Source organism: Lactuca virosa, chromosome 4, assembly GCF_052849685.1.
Source record: "Lactuca virosa cultivar CGN04683 chromosome 4, Lactuca_virosa_CGN04683_v6, whole genome shotgun sequence".
Taxonomy (NCBI): Eukaryota; Viridiplantae; Streptophyta; class Magnoliopsida; order Asterales; family Asteraceae; genus Lactuca; species Lactuca virosa.
Genome location: NC_136429.1, coordinates 133,859,903 through 133,876,384, shown reverse-complemented (window position 1 = coordinate 133,876,384; position 16,482 = coordinate 133,859,903). Strand labels below are relative to the sequence as shown.

Sequence of the window (16,482 nt, the reverse complement as noted above, 5' to 3'; positions counted from 1 at the left end):
CTGTTAAGATGAGAAGACAAGAGAGAACAAAAATGCATGAACTTAAACTAGAATGCATCTAAAAAGTATGAAAATTAGAAAAGAAAGAAACAAAATATGCAATATTTTTGAAATTTTTATGCAATTTTTATGAATGACCTAAATGAGTTACTCTAAATGCAACTATATACAACCTAAATGCAATAAAAATAAAAATATAAGAATACCTCACCCCAAGCTTAAAATTAAGCATTGTCCTCAATGCTTAGGATGAGAGTAAGGAAGGATCATACCAGGATCAAGGTGGAGGAGGCCCACGAGGGGGGTAACCGTCGTCGGGCCGAAAATGATACCAAAGATCCTCCATATAGTTGTTGGCGCGGGCTTGCTGCTCCTCGATGCGGCGAATGGCCGCTGTATTCCGATTGCCCTGGAGGCGCAAGGAAGCAAGCTGACTGTAGATATCAAGAGGAAACTCATGTTCGGGATCGGGATCATTGTGCTGCGGTTGAGAGTGGTACTCATGTTGTGGCTCAAAATGTGCTCCCGAAGGCTGACCATAAAGGGGTGGTGGCAATTGTTGGATCGGGAGGTCATAATGGTCTTCGGTTTCAAATGGACTACCAGCATTGGAATGGTCGACCTGCATTTCATCATCATCGTCTAACTCGCCAGGTAAGAACCAAGTTTCAGGGTCGCTGGTGGAAAAGGCGGAGATGCTAGGGTTAGGTAAGATGTAAACTGGGTCTTTTACATGATTGAGCCAAGAATAATGGTTAGGACGGGTAGGATGAGGTGTCAATAATTCCATCCGGGTGAGAGTGATGTAGTCAAGGAGATAGAGAGGTGGGTCATCCACTGGCACATACTCAGACTCGGGAAATTGAAGGCCCACACCCAAACCAATTAGGGTAATGAGACCTTCAATGCAAATGTCGCCAGTGGTCTTCATGCGAATGCTGTCACATTTATCCAGAAAAAAGGTGGTGAAACCGGGCAAAGACCAACGCCGATGGCTCATGCAATAGAGGAAATAGAGCTCGACTGTGTTGATTTGTCCCGGCTCGTGACGGGCAAAGATGGAAGTTGAGAGGATCCGGTGGGCAATTCTCCAACAAGGATGGATGATGTAAGTATCTTTTTGTCGACTTGGATTAAAGTTTGGAAGACTTGTGATTTGAGTCCAAAACTCTATTTTGGGCGAGCTCTTGAATTGAGTCCATTGATAGCTATAGATGTCGGTGTTGTAGTTATCGTATGTGCCCATGATAGTGTTTAGGGTGTCGTATGTGAGTCGGTGCTGTCGACCCTGGAGTTTAAATGTGAGCACCCCTGCCGTGTCATCCCGTGCATAAGTGGAAAGGAACTCTAGTGTGGGTTGTTTGTATGTACGCGCGGAAAGAGCGAGGAACTCGTGCCAACCGATGTTGAAGAACAGCTGTTTCAGGCAATCGTCAAGGCCAAGGTACGTCATTGAGTCTTGGTGGTAAAATTTGGTGGCTCGAATTGCACGTTTTTGGAGGTTTGACTTGAATTGTTTGATTTGCGCGCTAGTGAGGACAAGGTTGCCCTCACGATCGGTATTCTCGGTTGACGCTTTTTGTGTGGATCGTGAGGATGAAGCCGCACGGGAAGAACCATGAGAGGCGTGAATGGTTTTGTCCCTTGCCATTGTACCTGTTAATAAACCTAGCAAACACAAAAACTTGGCCAAAATTATCCCTCAAACTCGCCTCACACCAATCCAAACAAACTAAATAATAAGAATATAAACCGGGCAAATATTCCAAATCTGCAATTTGGTACAATTCAATGCAATTCGATCAATTCAAAGCAAACTAAGTCCAATTCAAATCAATCTAATGCATAGCACAAGCTAATTGGAATTAGAAGTTGAATGCAATAAAATTAAAGAAATGTACCGAATTCGTGTGTTGAAACCCAAAAAGAAATTCGCTAAAATCGCAGCCCAAGCTTGAAGTTGACCCGAAAGATTGAATCTTTTGAATCTCCGGTGAGAAACAAAAATTTTGAAATTTTTGGTCAAAACGAGTGGCGGCGGCGACAGACGGCGGCCGGCGGCGGAGCGTGGATTCCGGCGACGAGATTGTCCCGAATTAAAAGTAGATCGGTGTGTGGTGGAGTGTTTGGTTAATAATGCCCCAAGAAATTTTGGATTTGACTGAGATTTGGCTTCGGAATCGGGTTTTGAATGATTTTCCGGCGAGGGGATAATGGTGGCTGCGGTTGGCTGTTCTCGGAGTTAAAAGGGTGGGGTTTAGTCGGAATTAGGTGGGGAATGTGGTGGTGGGGGAGCACCGGCGAAGGGAGCAGCGGTGAGTTTCGCTTTTCCGACGACGAGAGTTGGACGAGATCGGGCTGCCGACGGTTGCTGGAGGGAAGCGCTGGCCGGCGGAACTTGCTGGACGGAGGCGCTGACCGATGGCGCTGATTGATTGCGGCGGCGACAGACGGGATCGTCGGTGGTGCAGGGGGGTTTCGTTGACGGGAGGCAAAAGGGGGGGGGGGGGAAGGGGTCAGACGGGTTAAGTGGGGGTATAAGGTGGGGTTAAGGAAGAATGGGTCGGGTTTTCGGGTCGGAAGCGGGTGTGGATCGGACTGGAGCGGGTCGGGGGCGGTCTTCCGGGTGCAGTTATAAGGGGGGGGGGGTCGCGCAACTTGAAAGCGGAATTTTCTTCTTAGCCGCGCAAACATCTGCGAGGGTGGATTTCGGTTGCGCTCAACTCACAGTTTGCATCCCATGTTGGTGCAATTTGGAACTCGGAACTTGCGCGGCTGGGGGTCGGTCACGCAGAGGTTGCGCGGGTACCCTCGCAAAAGTCAAATTTTTTTGAATTTTTCAAACTTCACCAAAATCACTGGAAGACTTCTATATGCTTATTTTTAGGCCAACTTCAAGTTTAGAAACACCCAAAACTTCAAGCGGAGATTATTTATTCACAATGCATTTATTTAACATCTTTGCCAAGACATAGCCCCGTCTCCGTCAATCTTCGTAATTCGGGTTTTCCAATGTTACTTTGTCGAATTCTCCCGTGTCGAAGCCTTCATAGAACGGTTTCAAGCGGTGCCCATTCACTTTGAATATTTGATTTGTGTCCAAACTCTTTATTTCAACCGCACCGTGATCAAACACTTTTATAACAATAAAAGGTCCGTGCCATCGAGATCGCAGCTTTCCCGGGAATAGCTTTAAGCGTGAATGATAAAGAAGGACTTTTTGGCCCGGAATAAAATGCTTACGAGTGATGTGTTTGTCGTGAAACGCTTTGGTCTTATCTTTGTAGATGCTTGCATTTTCATAAGACTCGTTCCTCAACTCCTCGATTTCTTGAAGTTGCATTTTTCGGTGCTTTCCACTTTCTTCAAGATTGAAATTGCACTTTTTAACCGCCCAATATGCCTTGTGTTCCAATTCCACCGGTAAATGACAAGACTTTCCATAGACGAGGCGGAATGGAGACATACCAATTGGAGTTTTGTAGGCGGTCCGATACGCCCACAATGCATCTTCTAACTTCAAGCTCCAATCTTTTCGTGTAGTGTTGACCGTCTTCTCGAGAATTTGTTTGACTTCTCGATTTGACACTTCGGCTTGGCCGTTTGTTGGTGGATGATAAGCGGTCGATATCCGGTGTGTGACACCATATCTCTTTGTCATGGCTTCCATCATTTTATTGCAAAAATGAGTGCCCCTATCACTCACCAAAGCTCTTGGTACACCATATCTTGCGAAAATGTTGGACTTCAAGAAGTTAATTACCGTTTTAGAATCATCATGCCTTGTTGCCTTTGCTTCCACCCACTTTGAGACGTAATCAACCGCCAAGAGTATATAAGTATATCCAAAAGAAACGGGGAAGGGGCCCATGAAATCGATTCCCCATACATCAAAGATCTCACAAATGAGGATGGGATTTTGAATCATTTCGTTTTTCATGGATATGGTGCCCATTCTTTGACATCTATCACAACTCTTGCAAAATAGATAAGTATCTCTTGACATTGTTGGCCAATAGAGTCCACATTCGACCACCTTTCGCATGGTTTTGTTTTGACCAAAATGTCCTCCGCATGCATACTCATGGCAAAACTTCAAGATAGACTCGACCTCATTTTAGTGAACACACCTCCGTATTAGTTGATCCGGACAATGCTTCCAAAGATAAGGGTCGTCCCATACGTAGTATTTGGAATCACTCTTTAACTTGGCCTTTTGGTGCTTGCTAAACGCGTGGGGAATTTCTTTCGTAACCAAGTAATTCACAATATCCGCATACCATGGAATAGTGTTTGAAATGTAGAGGAGGTGTTCATCCGGGAATTCATCAAGGATGGGAGAAGAAGATTCACCAATATTCAACCGACTTAAGTGGTCCGCAACTAGATTTTCGGCACCACTTTTGTCCTTTATCTCAAGATCGAATTCTTGTAAAAGAAGAATCCACCGAATCAACCGTGGTTTGGCATCTTTATTGGTCATGAGATACTTCAATGCGGCATGGTCGGAGTATACAATCACTTTTGTCCCGAGAAGGTATTGCCGGAATTTCTCCAAGGCGAATACAATGGCTAGAAGTTCCTTCTCGGTGGTTGAGTAATTGGCTTGAGCATTATCCAAGGTTTTGGAGGCATAGTAGATGACATGTGATGCTTTGCCTTCCTTTTGACCTAAGACCGCTCCAATTGCAAAATTGCTTGCATCACACATTATTTCAAAGGGAAGCACCCAATTTGGAGGTTGGATTATTGGAGCGGAAGTGAGCAAGGCTTTGAGTTTATCAAAGGCTTCTTGACATGCAACATTGAAGTCAAAATCAACATCTTTTTGGAGAAGGAGGCACATTGGACGCGTAATCTTCGAGAAATCTTTGATAAATCTTCTATAGAATCCCGCATGGCCCAAGAAAGATCTTACTTCTCTAACACATGTTGGGTAAGGGAGGGTTTGGATGACATCAATTTTGGCTTTATCAACTTCAATTCCCCTTTTGGAGACAATATGACCCAAGATGATGCCTTGATTGACCATAAAGTGACACTTCTCAAAGTTTAACACCAACTTTTTCTCAATACATCTTTTCAAAATCTTTTCAAGATTATTCAAGCATTCATCAAACGAATTGCCATACACTGTGAAGTCATCCATGAATACTTCAATGATATTCTCAACATACTCGGAGAAAATGCTCACCATGCATCTTTGGAATGTGGCGGGGGCATTGCATAATCCAAATGGCATCCGCTTATAAGTAAACGTGCCAAAAGGGCATGTGAAGGTTGTCTTGTCTTGATCTTCGGGGGCAATGGGTATTTGATGAAAACTCGAGTATCCATCGAGACAAAAATAGTGTGACTTACCCGCCAATCTCTCGAGCATTTGGTCGATGAAAGGAAGACGAAAGTGATCTTTTCTTGTGCTTGAATTCAACTTTCGATAATCAATGCATACCCTCCATCCATTTTGAACTCGAGTGGGTACCATTATCCCTTTGTTATTCTCAACAACCGTGATTCCCGTTTTCTTGGGAACCACTTGAACCGGACTAACCCACTTTGAGTCGGAAATCGGGTAAATCATATCAGCATCAAGGAGTTTGATTATCTCTTTCTTGACAACTTCCATCATGGGAGGATTTAATCGTCTTTGAGCTTCCCTCCTAGGCTTACAATCGTCTTCCATGAGTATCTTGTGAGTGCATACATTAGGGCTTATTCCCTTAATGTCTGCTATTGTCCACCCCATGGCCTCTTTATGATCTTTCAAGACTTCAATCAATTGGTTTTCTTCAAAGTCTTTTAATTGAGAAGAGATGATCACCGATAGAGTTTCATCTTGACCTAGATAAGCATATTTCAAATGGCTAGGTAAGACTTTCAATTCAAGTGTGGGTGGGTGGATTATGGAAGGTGGCATTTTGTTTGGAGAATGAGATAAGGCAACTTGAGAAACATCCTTTTTTGTTGAGTTGTTAAGTTCTAAAGTCTTCACAATCTCTTCAACTTCGGAGTCCAATGTATACATGTCCAATGTTTTCTTCAAACTTTCAACATCAAAACTCATGTTGAGCACCATCTTCAAAAGATCCCCATGTGATAACTCGAATAATTCTTGGGTGATTGGTTCAATCACATCAACCCGATATAAAGGAGAAATGTTGCTAGGGTATCTCATGGCTTCAAAGATGTTGAAATGAATGATCTCTCCATCAAATTCCATTGTGATCTTCCCATTATGGACATCAATAATTGTGTGAGCGGTATTCATGAAAGGTCTTCCAAGAAGGATCATAGATGACTTGGAAGGGGTCTTCTCTTCAAGGTCAATGACATAGAAGTCCGCGGGAAATACTAGTTGATTGACTTGAACTAGTACATCCTCCAACACGCCTCTTGGAAATACACTTGACTTGTCCGCTAATTGAATGATGACTCCGGTTTCTTCCAAAGGTCCAACATTAAGAGATTGAAAAACCGAGTAAGGCATTACATTGATTGAGGCTCCAAGACCTAACATGGCACTTTCAACATGTAAGTCACCAATGGTACAAGGAATAGCAAACATGCCCGGATCCTTTGCATTTGGGTGGAAGCTTCTTTTGGATAACCGCGGACACATTGGCATTGACTTGGATCTTTTCATTCGCCTTAAACTTCCTCTTATTAGTGCACAAATCCTTAAGAAATTAGGCATAGCGCGGAATTTGCTCTATGGCATCCAATAGTGAAATGTTGATTTGAACTTTGCGGAAAGTCTCAAGAAATTCTTTTTCTTCCTCTTGTTTCTTTGAGGAAGCCAACCGAGATGGGAAAGGTGGTGGTATGACCAATGGCTTGATGTTCTTGTTGGAAGAGTCGGGTTGATCAATGTTTGGAACAACCGGTTCCTTTGGAGGAACTACAACCTTCGGGGGATCAACAATGATAACTTCATCTTCTTCTTCTCTTGAAACTCTTTTGGGGTTGCTTTCTCCAAGGGTTTTCCCACTTCTTAAGGTTATGGCACTCACATTGGGATTCTTCTCGGTTTGAGATGGAAGTTTTCCCATTTGTTCCATCTTGTTGAGAGCGGTGGCCAAGTCTCCAATTTGTGCTTGAATGTTTGAGAAAGTGTTCTTGGTCTCTTGTTGAAATTGGGTTTGGCTTTGAGCAAGAGAAGTGACAAGTTTTTGAAGGCTCATTTGGTGGGTACCACTTGATTGGCCTTGTTGATGAGGTTGTTGGTAATTTGGAGGGAGGTGAGATGTTTGTGGATATGGAGGTTTTTGTGATGGATATTGCGGATGTTGAGGTCTCATCAAAATGTTTGGTGGATTTTGCTTTGGTGGGTATGGATTGTTTGGGTTATTCCTCCAATTTGGGTTGAAATTGTTTTGAAATCCCGTGGGTCTTGGTTGACCTTGATATCCGCCCATTGCATTCACATCCTCCGGTTCACTTCCAAGTATGGGGCATTTATCTGTATAATTCCCCGTCATGGCACAAATACCGCATACCATCAATTGTTGACCACTTCCCACCACCATTTGACTTAGCACATTAGTCAAATCCAAGAGCTTTGATTCCAAGTGTTGAGTGTTGCTAACTTCACCAACCACTTGTGGAGAATTTCTCTTCATTTCATTCCGAGTCCCAAAGTTCCTTTGATTTTGAGAAATGGTTCCAAAAAGTGATCTTATCTCTTGAGGGGTTTTGTTGAAGATGTCACCACCACTTGAAGCATCAATCATCCTTCGATCTTTTTCATTCATACCCTCATAAAATTGTTGAAGAAGTAGTTGTTCGGGAATGTTGTGTTGAGGACAACTTGTACATAAGTTGTTGAATCGCTCCCAAAAATCATGAAAAGTCTCATTCTCCCCTTGACGAATCCCCAAAATGTCACTTCTTTGGCTTGAAATTCGGGAGGTGGGATAGAACTTGCTATTGAAGGCCTTGAGTAACTCTTCCCATGTGTGGATAGATCTCGGTGGTAAGTTGAATAACCACTCTCTAGCTTTATCTTCCAAGGTGAGCGGGAAGGCGGTTAGCTTGAAATCATCCAATGTCACATTTTCGGGCAACATGCTAACACATATCATGTGAAAGGACTTCAAATGCCTTTGAGGATCTTCTCTATCCAAACCATGGAACTTGGTGAGTTGATGTATGAAACTTGACTTCAATTCAATCCCTCGGCGGTTTGCGGGATAAACAATACCAAGAGGTGTGTGAGTAACATCTGTCTTCATCATTTGTCGAAGTGTCAACTCTTGAGGGGGGTTGGGTGGATTGGGGTTATTGGGATAATGTTGCAAGTAATTGGGTGGTTGTTGGTAAGGTGGGTATGGGTAGTGTTGGGGATTGTAGATCGGTGGTGGATAAGGTTGGTAGTTAGGGTATTGGTTGTAGGGAGGTTGTTGTTGGGGGTACATTGGGTTTTGATACATTGGAGGGTGTTGGTAATTGGGTTGATTTGGGTAATGTACTCGTTGTTGAACTTGAAAAGCATTGTTTTGAGGTTGGTTGTTTTGGTGGAATTGTTGGTTTTGTGGTTGTTGATAATTGGGTTGGTTTTGAGGAGGGGCTTGATTCCAAGGTGGCATATCAATGAGAGGTTCTTGTTGTTGTCTTGGTTGTTGGGGTGGTGTATTGGCATCTTGATTGTTTGGGTTGGGATTGTGAGGTGGAGTGTGATTCATGGCTATGTAGTTTTCAAACGGAATATCTTCAAAGGAATGACCAACAATTGGAGAACTCGGCTCGGTGTCGGTATCACTTGAAGTATGAACTTGATCTTCTATGTTGATTAGTGGAGAAGATGAAGAAGCTTGAACTAGTTGTTGTTGCTTTGCTTGTTTAGCTAACTTTTTCAACCTTTTTGCTTCTTTTTCAATTTCCGGATTGTAGAGTAGTTCACCGGTTCTTGTAGACCTAGGCATAAACAATCAAATAACAATAACCAAGTTCCCCGGCAACGGCGCCAAAACTTGGTGGGATGTCAAGTCCACCAAGCAAATTACACCCTTTGTTTGCAAATAAAACGTAATATAATGGTAAAAAGGGGTATCGATCCTCGGGGAAATGGTTGTATTCAATCACCAATGCAATCTAAAAGAACTATTGTAAATAAACTAACTAACTACAATTAAACTAAAAGGGGGGGTGTTATGATTGCTTGAAAACTAAAAGACTTGAATAACTAAAGACTTGCAATTAAGCAAGATAGTGAGATGCTCAAATGTTGGGAACAATTGGTTAACCAAGGCAATTCAACACAATGAACATTTGTGTGCTTATCATTAGGATCCAACATGAAGCTTATCATTCATTCCAAATTGGTTATAGCAATCATGAAGCATGATATGCCAAGATTCCTCTTAGGTAGTATGGAGGTTGGGGAAGCCCACAACACACCTTCTTAATCAAGATCAAGGGTTGAATTGAAGCAATTGAACCCAAGAAGTTAATTAGCCTTAAGAGAGAAGGAATCCCCAATTCCTAGAGGATGTCAATGCTTACACATCCATAAAGGAGCTATGATTCATAAACTAGAGATGATTTTTACCATCATAAAGCCCTTGTTCTAAGTTAATTCAATGATTCAATGCAAAACCAAAGAAATAAACCAACAATAGCTCATTCAAGTGCCAAGCTCATGATCAAAGCATTAAACAAGCATAAGAAATATGATCTAGAACCATAAACATAAGATAATTGATAATCTAGCATGAATCCTTCAAAAACCCACAAAAATTTAAAGGTTTTAACCAAAGTTAACCAATATAAAGAGTTTAGCCACTCATGGCAATAGAACAACAATCACAAAAGTCTCATTGCATAAAGAAACTACCAAAAATCTTGGAAAGATGAAGAGAAATGAGTCTTGAGCTTCAAAAATCGCCTCTCTCGGCTCTCCAATGGTGTCAAATCAAAGTTATGGCTGTTAGATCTGATCCCCCAAGGTTATGGCAAGCCAAATGACCAAAATGCCCAAAATGGGCAGTTGTGCGGGTACCCGCGCGACGAAAATTCCACCCGCGCAAATGTTGCTGTGATGCTATTGGTCCTTCATTCCACCACTCCACCCTTCCACTACCAAAGATTCCTTTGGTCCCCTCCATATCCATGAGATTTAAATCAACCAATTATCTTTTAGCTTCAAATGTGGATGCTCCAAACCCAAATTAATTATCCATGATCCATCTTCACAAGTCCACTTCATCCAAGCCTTCAATTCTTTAAGGCCCAATTCTTCTCTTATCGATCCGCCAAGCCCAATAGCGCCTCGAGAGCCCACAAATCCGTCTTCACTGTAATCCACAATCGCAATAAGCTCCAAAACCCTGCAAAATTCCTCATGCAACATAAAAAGCACCCGGTACGATCCATACTAAAGAAAATAAAGAATATACAATGCAATACTAATAAAAAGAGCTAAAAAATCTAAAATAAACTAATAAAAATAAGGAAATAAAATAAGCTATCAAAATGAAGTTCTTCATTGATATGTTAATAGTCAAAATAGTGTTGGTTATCGTATAATTTGGAGACTGCTTTACAAATACTTAGGTTTCATGGTGGTTTCTACTGTATAAAATTATGTATAGGTTAACAAATACAATGCAAAATTCTGGGTCATAATGAGCAGATCAGGCCAGATGCAAGTTGAATGAAGACATCCTCACGACAAGGAATTGTGAGGCCACCCATTGGATGATCATAACCAAATTCCTCCACTGATTGACCTAGCAGATCTTGGAATGAAAGCTGGTCTAATAACGATAAAGGAACAACAAATCGTCTTTTTTCTTGATCACCAACATAAACTGCAAAATGTCCTTTGGGGATGATTTCTACAGATGATGATGATGAGCGGCTTCCATTGGAGAATGATCGACCGAGAACCTTTTTGGCCTGAATGATTTGAGGCATACGAATGCCATTTTTATATGAAGGCTACGGTCTCTTTCTTCTGAAAGGATTTCTTTTATGTGAAAGATGCAATGATGGATTTTGGGAGGAGTTGTGCTTCATATTATCCCAATTGTATCCATTTTATAGGTGTATGAAGATTTCAATGAAGATCGATTAATAGTAGGAATTTCAAAGAAGAGATGGTGACACATTCTACCAAAAAGAAAAATCACATGATTTTGTCTTCCAACTTGTTATTGCCCCAAAGAATTATATATGTACAATGAAGTATGCAACAAAATTTCAGTGTAATACTGAGTGGCCAAGCTTCAGCTACACTATGGACCCATGTACAAGTGAGTCTTATGGATACACATCATTAATTATTTCTCACATGGCCATGTTTGTCAAAAATATCAGAAGGTTAGGCATCTTTATTTCAAGTGCAACAAGTCCACAATTTCAGGTCCTGAAATCAACAAAACATCCAAAAAGAAATCAATGCTCATATCTAATCTGATATATGAATTAAACACATAGTATGCACTTAAATATTTTCTTTTTCCCTCCCGAAGAAAATCAGATATATATCTTCTGAAGGTTGTTCTGTTATCAATGATCGATACAAATTAAAGGATCCGCTATTTGACTTTAACTGATAGCCGATTGGCTGTTTGCTTTTCCGTAACTCTGATATCAACTAATTAAGTGACCCATTGTGTTTTTATATTATTAATTTATTGATTACAAGCAGTAACTTGTGATGTTGAAAACTTGATATATATAGGTCCATGTATTGTGGGGTCTTTCTAACTATTTTGGTAGGTTGTTAGTGATTGCCATGTTGCTTGAGTAATTAAGATTTGTAGCGGAATAAATCTCTTGGGAAGAAAGTAGGATGTGATGATGTTTAGGATATTCCAAGAGGGGTTTCTGTTGGAATTCTTTTGTGATTATAATATTTGAAACTCAATGCCTTGCCTTTTTCCTTAGTTTTCATGATATCTATACAAGAGTTGTAGCTAGACTTTATATTGAAACCTTCCTAATTAGTAATATGGTCATGATCTAATATAAATATGCCTAATAGTTTGCCATCAGAAGAAGCTAAGTACCATGGTATTCGCAATATGAGTTCTTTTCTTTAAACTTCCGAGCTTCCTCAAGAAAGACATTACAATGCCCTTTACAAAGTCGTTCCCTTGAGTTAATACACTAACATGTGTGATCCTACCATGAATTTTTATCTAACTATTAATCATTGGTCATCAGCCGATTTCTCTTCACCAATCAGTCCCTATCATAACAGGTTAGAGGAAAAGAACAATAACTGATAGCTCTTGGGTAGGTGGTGTTATAGAAACAACTGATCCAGGCCTTAAGGCTATAGTATATGGAGAAAGATGTGGCATACACACTTTTTTTTAACAGATTGAAAATACAAGCTAAAGAACAAAAGTAAGTACGTGGTTCTGGTGGGCTTAGAGGACATTGATAAAGAAAGCCCTAATGGCATAGACATGAACACCATAAGTTGAACTATGCTCGTCATTAATGTATTAATGCTGAAACTAAATTTTGTTATCATACAATTAATTTGGAGACCACATTATTAATCATCATGGTGATTATAGGAAAGACTAGGATCCGGCCCCTAGAAATTATAGGAAAGACTAGGATCCGGCCCCTGACACTTGTATGTAAGAGCAAGGTATGTAAGAGCGGGATTTGTCCCATGGCAGGAAGTGACTATAAGACTATGATTTGACCCATAGCATTTTCTTATGGTTGGAAAAGACCCGTTAGTTGTGTATGTATGTTACATATGTTATATGCATGTTGTTAGGTCGACGCTAGAGCTGAACTCTTGTGTGGATGCATTGTATATATGATGAAATATTTGTTTTACTGGCGAACTCACTAAGCCTTATGATTACAATTATGGATTAAATATTTCTGCAGGCCATTCGTGAGGAGAAATCGGCGGGACTATACACACGCATTGAACATATTTGCTTCCCCGGTTTTGTAAACTTAACTCTGATAATGTATGGTTCCAATCAAATGAATGTTACTTAATGGTTTTTGAAATAAAGGTTTTAAATGGTTATTATATTTTAAAATTGAAAAATCTCTTGAAATTTTTGGGACATTATAGGAGGGGCATTTCGGTAGAGATTGCAAGCAGAGCAGGAGGGTTTGTTTCTATCACGACTAGGAGGGCCACATTAGAGCTCATTGCCCCCTTCTTGTGTTTGGTGAAGTGCAGAATCCAACACCTTTGGCATGGCAGATGCCAGATGGACGTCAAGGGAAGACTGAGGTGCCTAGGGCAGAAGAAAGAGCATACCAGTTTCTTATAGAGGATCCAAGAGTGGAAACCATGTCAATTGCGGGTATTTGTTCAATTTATTTATTTATATCTTGCATTTATGAATTAAGTTTTTCTTTTAGAAATTGTGTTGAAATATCTTGAAATATGTTTTCATGTTCATGAAATTATGTTGGTCTTGTCTCAAGGTCTTCGGTGGGCGGTATTGTTAGGGTGGCTTAGACGCATGGATATCTTCTCCTTTTCGGTAATTTCCTTAGGGAATGAATAAGTAGTGCCTCGGTTGGTTCGATATGGAGCCTTAGTCTAGTATAGGGTTGCATTAAGGTGATTGGTATATTTCAAGTGGGGGAGAGTGGAGATTTCATAGCAGAGGGACTTCGTGCCAAAATGTGGTGTTCAACCGGATTGTTCAATTTCAAGACGTGCGTGCAATTGCTTAATCTTCTGATTTTCACGCCGGGGTCATCGCTAGTTGTTGAATTCCTTTGTGGTTGTCTTAGTTAAAGTTGTATTAGTATCCCATATGGCATCTTCGTGTTTAGGGTCCTAGGATGTTAGGAGCTCAGGTTGAGGGTTGTGAGGAGGACTTCCATGTCAGTTCTTGTTTGATAGGGACTTGGAGGTCCGAGTGACGACCCAAAGGTCTGATATTGATATTAGGACAAAATCACCAAGATTTTTGTAGAAAGCCCAAAGCATGAAGACCATGGGCTAAGTAAATTAATCATCAACAGATACAAAAATCATATATGATATTTACAGTCCAAAGAAAATGGAGAAATACAAGTGCTTAAGGCCTGATTTTGATGGAATCGAATTTTAAGTGAAAAATGGTATTAAATCCCTGTCACTGCCTATAACGCGAATTGGAAGGTCGTGATGATGTCGTGCCGATGAGATTGTGGAATGTGGATCACATGAGGAAGCCGCACAATATATCTATCTATCTAGAGGAGTCTTTGTGTTCAGTTCAGCGAAAATGGGCGCTTGATTGAAGTCATGTGGCTGTCTTCTCGCAGAAGAAATGTAGTATTAACTATATAGAAAAAGATGTGAAATAAACACCATTTTTTAACACTTGTGAGATCTATGTAGAAAGTTAGAAGGTCGTGATTTTAAGCGCCTTACAAGAGTACATTAATAAAGGAAGGTGGCATATGGATATATACCAAAATTTGAATGATGTTCTTCATTGCAATGTTAATGGTCAAACTAGTGTTGGTTATCGTACAATTTGGAGACTGCATTACAAATACTTAGGTTTCATGGTGGTTTCTACTCAACAAAATTATGTATATGTTATCAAATTGAATGCAAACTTCTTGGTCATAATGAGCAGATCAGGCCAGATGCAAGTTGAAAGAAGACATCCTCACGACATGGAATTGTGAGGCCACCCATTGGATGATCATAACCAAAATTTTCCTCTGATTGACGTAGCAGATCTTGGAATGAAGCCTGGTCTAATAATGATAAAGGAACAACACATGTCTTTTTTCTTGATCACCAACATAAACTGCAAAATGTCCTTTGGGGATGATGTCTACCGATGATGATGATGAGCGGCTTCCATTGGAGAAAGACATTAGCAAAGCCATTAGCAAAGCCCTTTACAAAGTCGTTCCCTTGAGTTCATACACTAACATGTGTGATCCTACCATGAATTTTTAGCTAACAATTGATGATCATTGGTCATCGGCCAATTTCTCTTCACCAATCAGTCCCTATCATAACAGGTTAGAGGAAAAGAACAATAACTGATAACTCTTGGGTAGGTGGTGTTGAAGAAACAACTGATCCAGGCCTTAAAGCTATAGTCACATTCAGTATATGGAGAAAGATGTGGCATACACACTTTTTTTGAACAGATTGAAAATACAAGCTAAAGAACAAAAGTAAGTACGTGGTTCTGGTGGGCTTAGAGGACATTGATAAAGAAAGCCCTAATTGCATAGACATGAACACCATAAGTTGAACTATGCTCGTCATTAATGTATTAATGCTGAAACTAAATTTTGTTATCATACAATTAATTTGGAGACCACATTATTAATCATCATGGTGATTTTGACTGTACAAAACTGTTAGCAAACACGATGCATGCCTAGCTCTTCATCATAACGAGCAAAGGCGGCAGGCAACATCAATGAACACTTCCTCACGACACGGAATTGTGAGGCCGCCCATTGGATGATCAAATCCAAATTCTTCCTCTGCTTGATGTAGCAAGTCTTGGAACGAAGGCTGGTTTAATAATGATAAAGGAACAACAAATCGTCTTTTCTCTTGATTACCAACATAAACTGCAAAATGTCCTTTAGGGATGATTTCTGTAGATGACCATGGACGGCTTCCGTTGGACAATGATCGACCAAGAACTTTCTTTGCTTGAATGATCCGAGGCATACGAATAGCCATGTATATATGAAGGGTAAGGTCACTTAATTTGTTTTGGTAAAGAAATGCAATATGAAAGGATTTCGTTTTTGTGACAGGTGCTGTGGAGGAGTTGTGCTTGATATCTGCACAATTGGATGCGTTATATAGGTGTAAGAAGATTTCATTAAGATTGGGTAATAGTAGGAATTTTAGTGAAGAGATTGTGACACATTCTAGCAAAATGCAAGATCACATGGTTTTGTCTTCCAATTTGTTATTGGACCCAAAGGATTAGACGTTGAATGAAGTATGCCACATATTTTCTGCAATGTAAGTGGAAAAGAGTGAGCAAAACTATGGCCCATATGTATATTGGATTCTGAAGGACATGCACCATTATTATTCACATGGCTATGTTTCATTAAAAATCGTAGTATTTTGGATCTTTATAATTAATTTATTTTTTGAAGTACAACCATTCCACCATTTTAGGTGGTGAAGTGGTTAACACTATCAAAAATGAAAAGGGATCAAATCTAATTAGGAATATTAATAAACCACCTACTAATATGCTTTTGAAGAAAATGTTCCACTCTAACGGGAAGTGATTTTTCCACAGCAGATTTTACTCCATCCACTGAAATATATTTGTATTGTCAAATATGCCCTTCATTTAAATTTGTAGATATTAATGCGAGAGAACGATTCCAAGGTTATTTCCAAACGACAATGACGCTCTTTCCTTATTCTTACTTCCACATCGAGTCATCGGTGATGCCTTTTCAATATCTGATTCTCAAACAGCTTCATTGCTATAGAATGAATTGTCAATTTTTGATCGATTAAACCTATTGAATGTATGACACCGTAGA

At 40.3% G+C, this 16,482-nt stretch overlaps 2 protein-coding genes across 2 annotated transcripts; both read right to left on the bottom strand.

Moving 5' to 3' along the window:
* Nucleotides 1-10,617: 10,617 nt before the first annotated feature.
* LOC145105066 (auxin-responsive protein SAUR22-like) lies at nucleotides 10,618-10,914 on the bottom strand. The gene has a single exon (XM_079042201.1). It carries the CDS (start codon nucleotides 10,912-10,914, stop codon nucleotides 10,618-10,620), a length of 297 nt encoding a protein of 98 aa, XP_078898327.1.
* Nucleotides 10,915-14,478: 3,564 nt separating this feature from the next.
* LOC145168494 (auxin-responsive protein SAUR23-like) lies at nucleotides 14,479-15,817 on the bottom strand. Its single transcript, XM_079087291.1, has one exon. The coding sequence runs from the start codon at nucleotides 15,647-15,649 to the stop codon at nucleotides 15,347-15,349; it is 303 nt and encodes a 100-aa protein (XP_078943417.1). The 5' UTR covers nucleotides 15,650-15,817; the 3' UTR covers nucleotides 14,479-15,346.
* Nucleotides 15,818-16,482: the final 665 nt, after the last annotated feature.

Bases quoted from the DNA above. Each gene is read 5' to 3' on its own strand.
- LOC145105066 (XM_079042201.1), bottom strand. From the start codon at position 10,914: ATGCCTCAAATCATTCAGGCCAAAAAGGTTCTCGGTCGATCATTCTCC.
- LOC145168494 (XM_079087291.1), bottom strand. From the start codon at position 15,649: ATGGCTATTCGTATGCCTCGGATCATTCAAGCAAAGAAAGTTCTTGGT.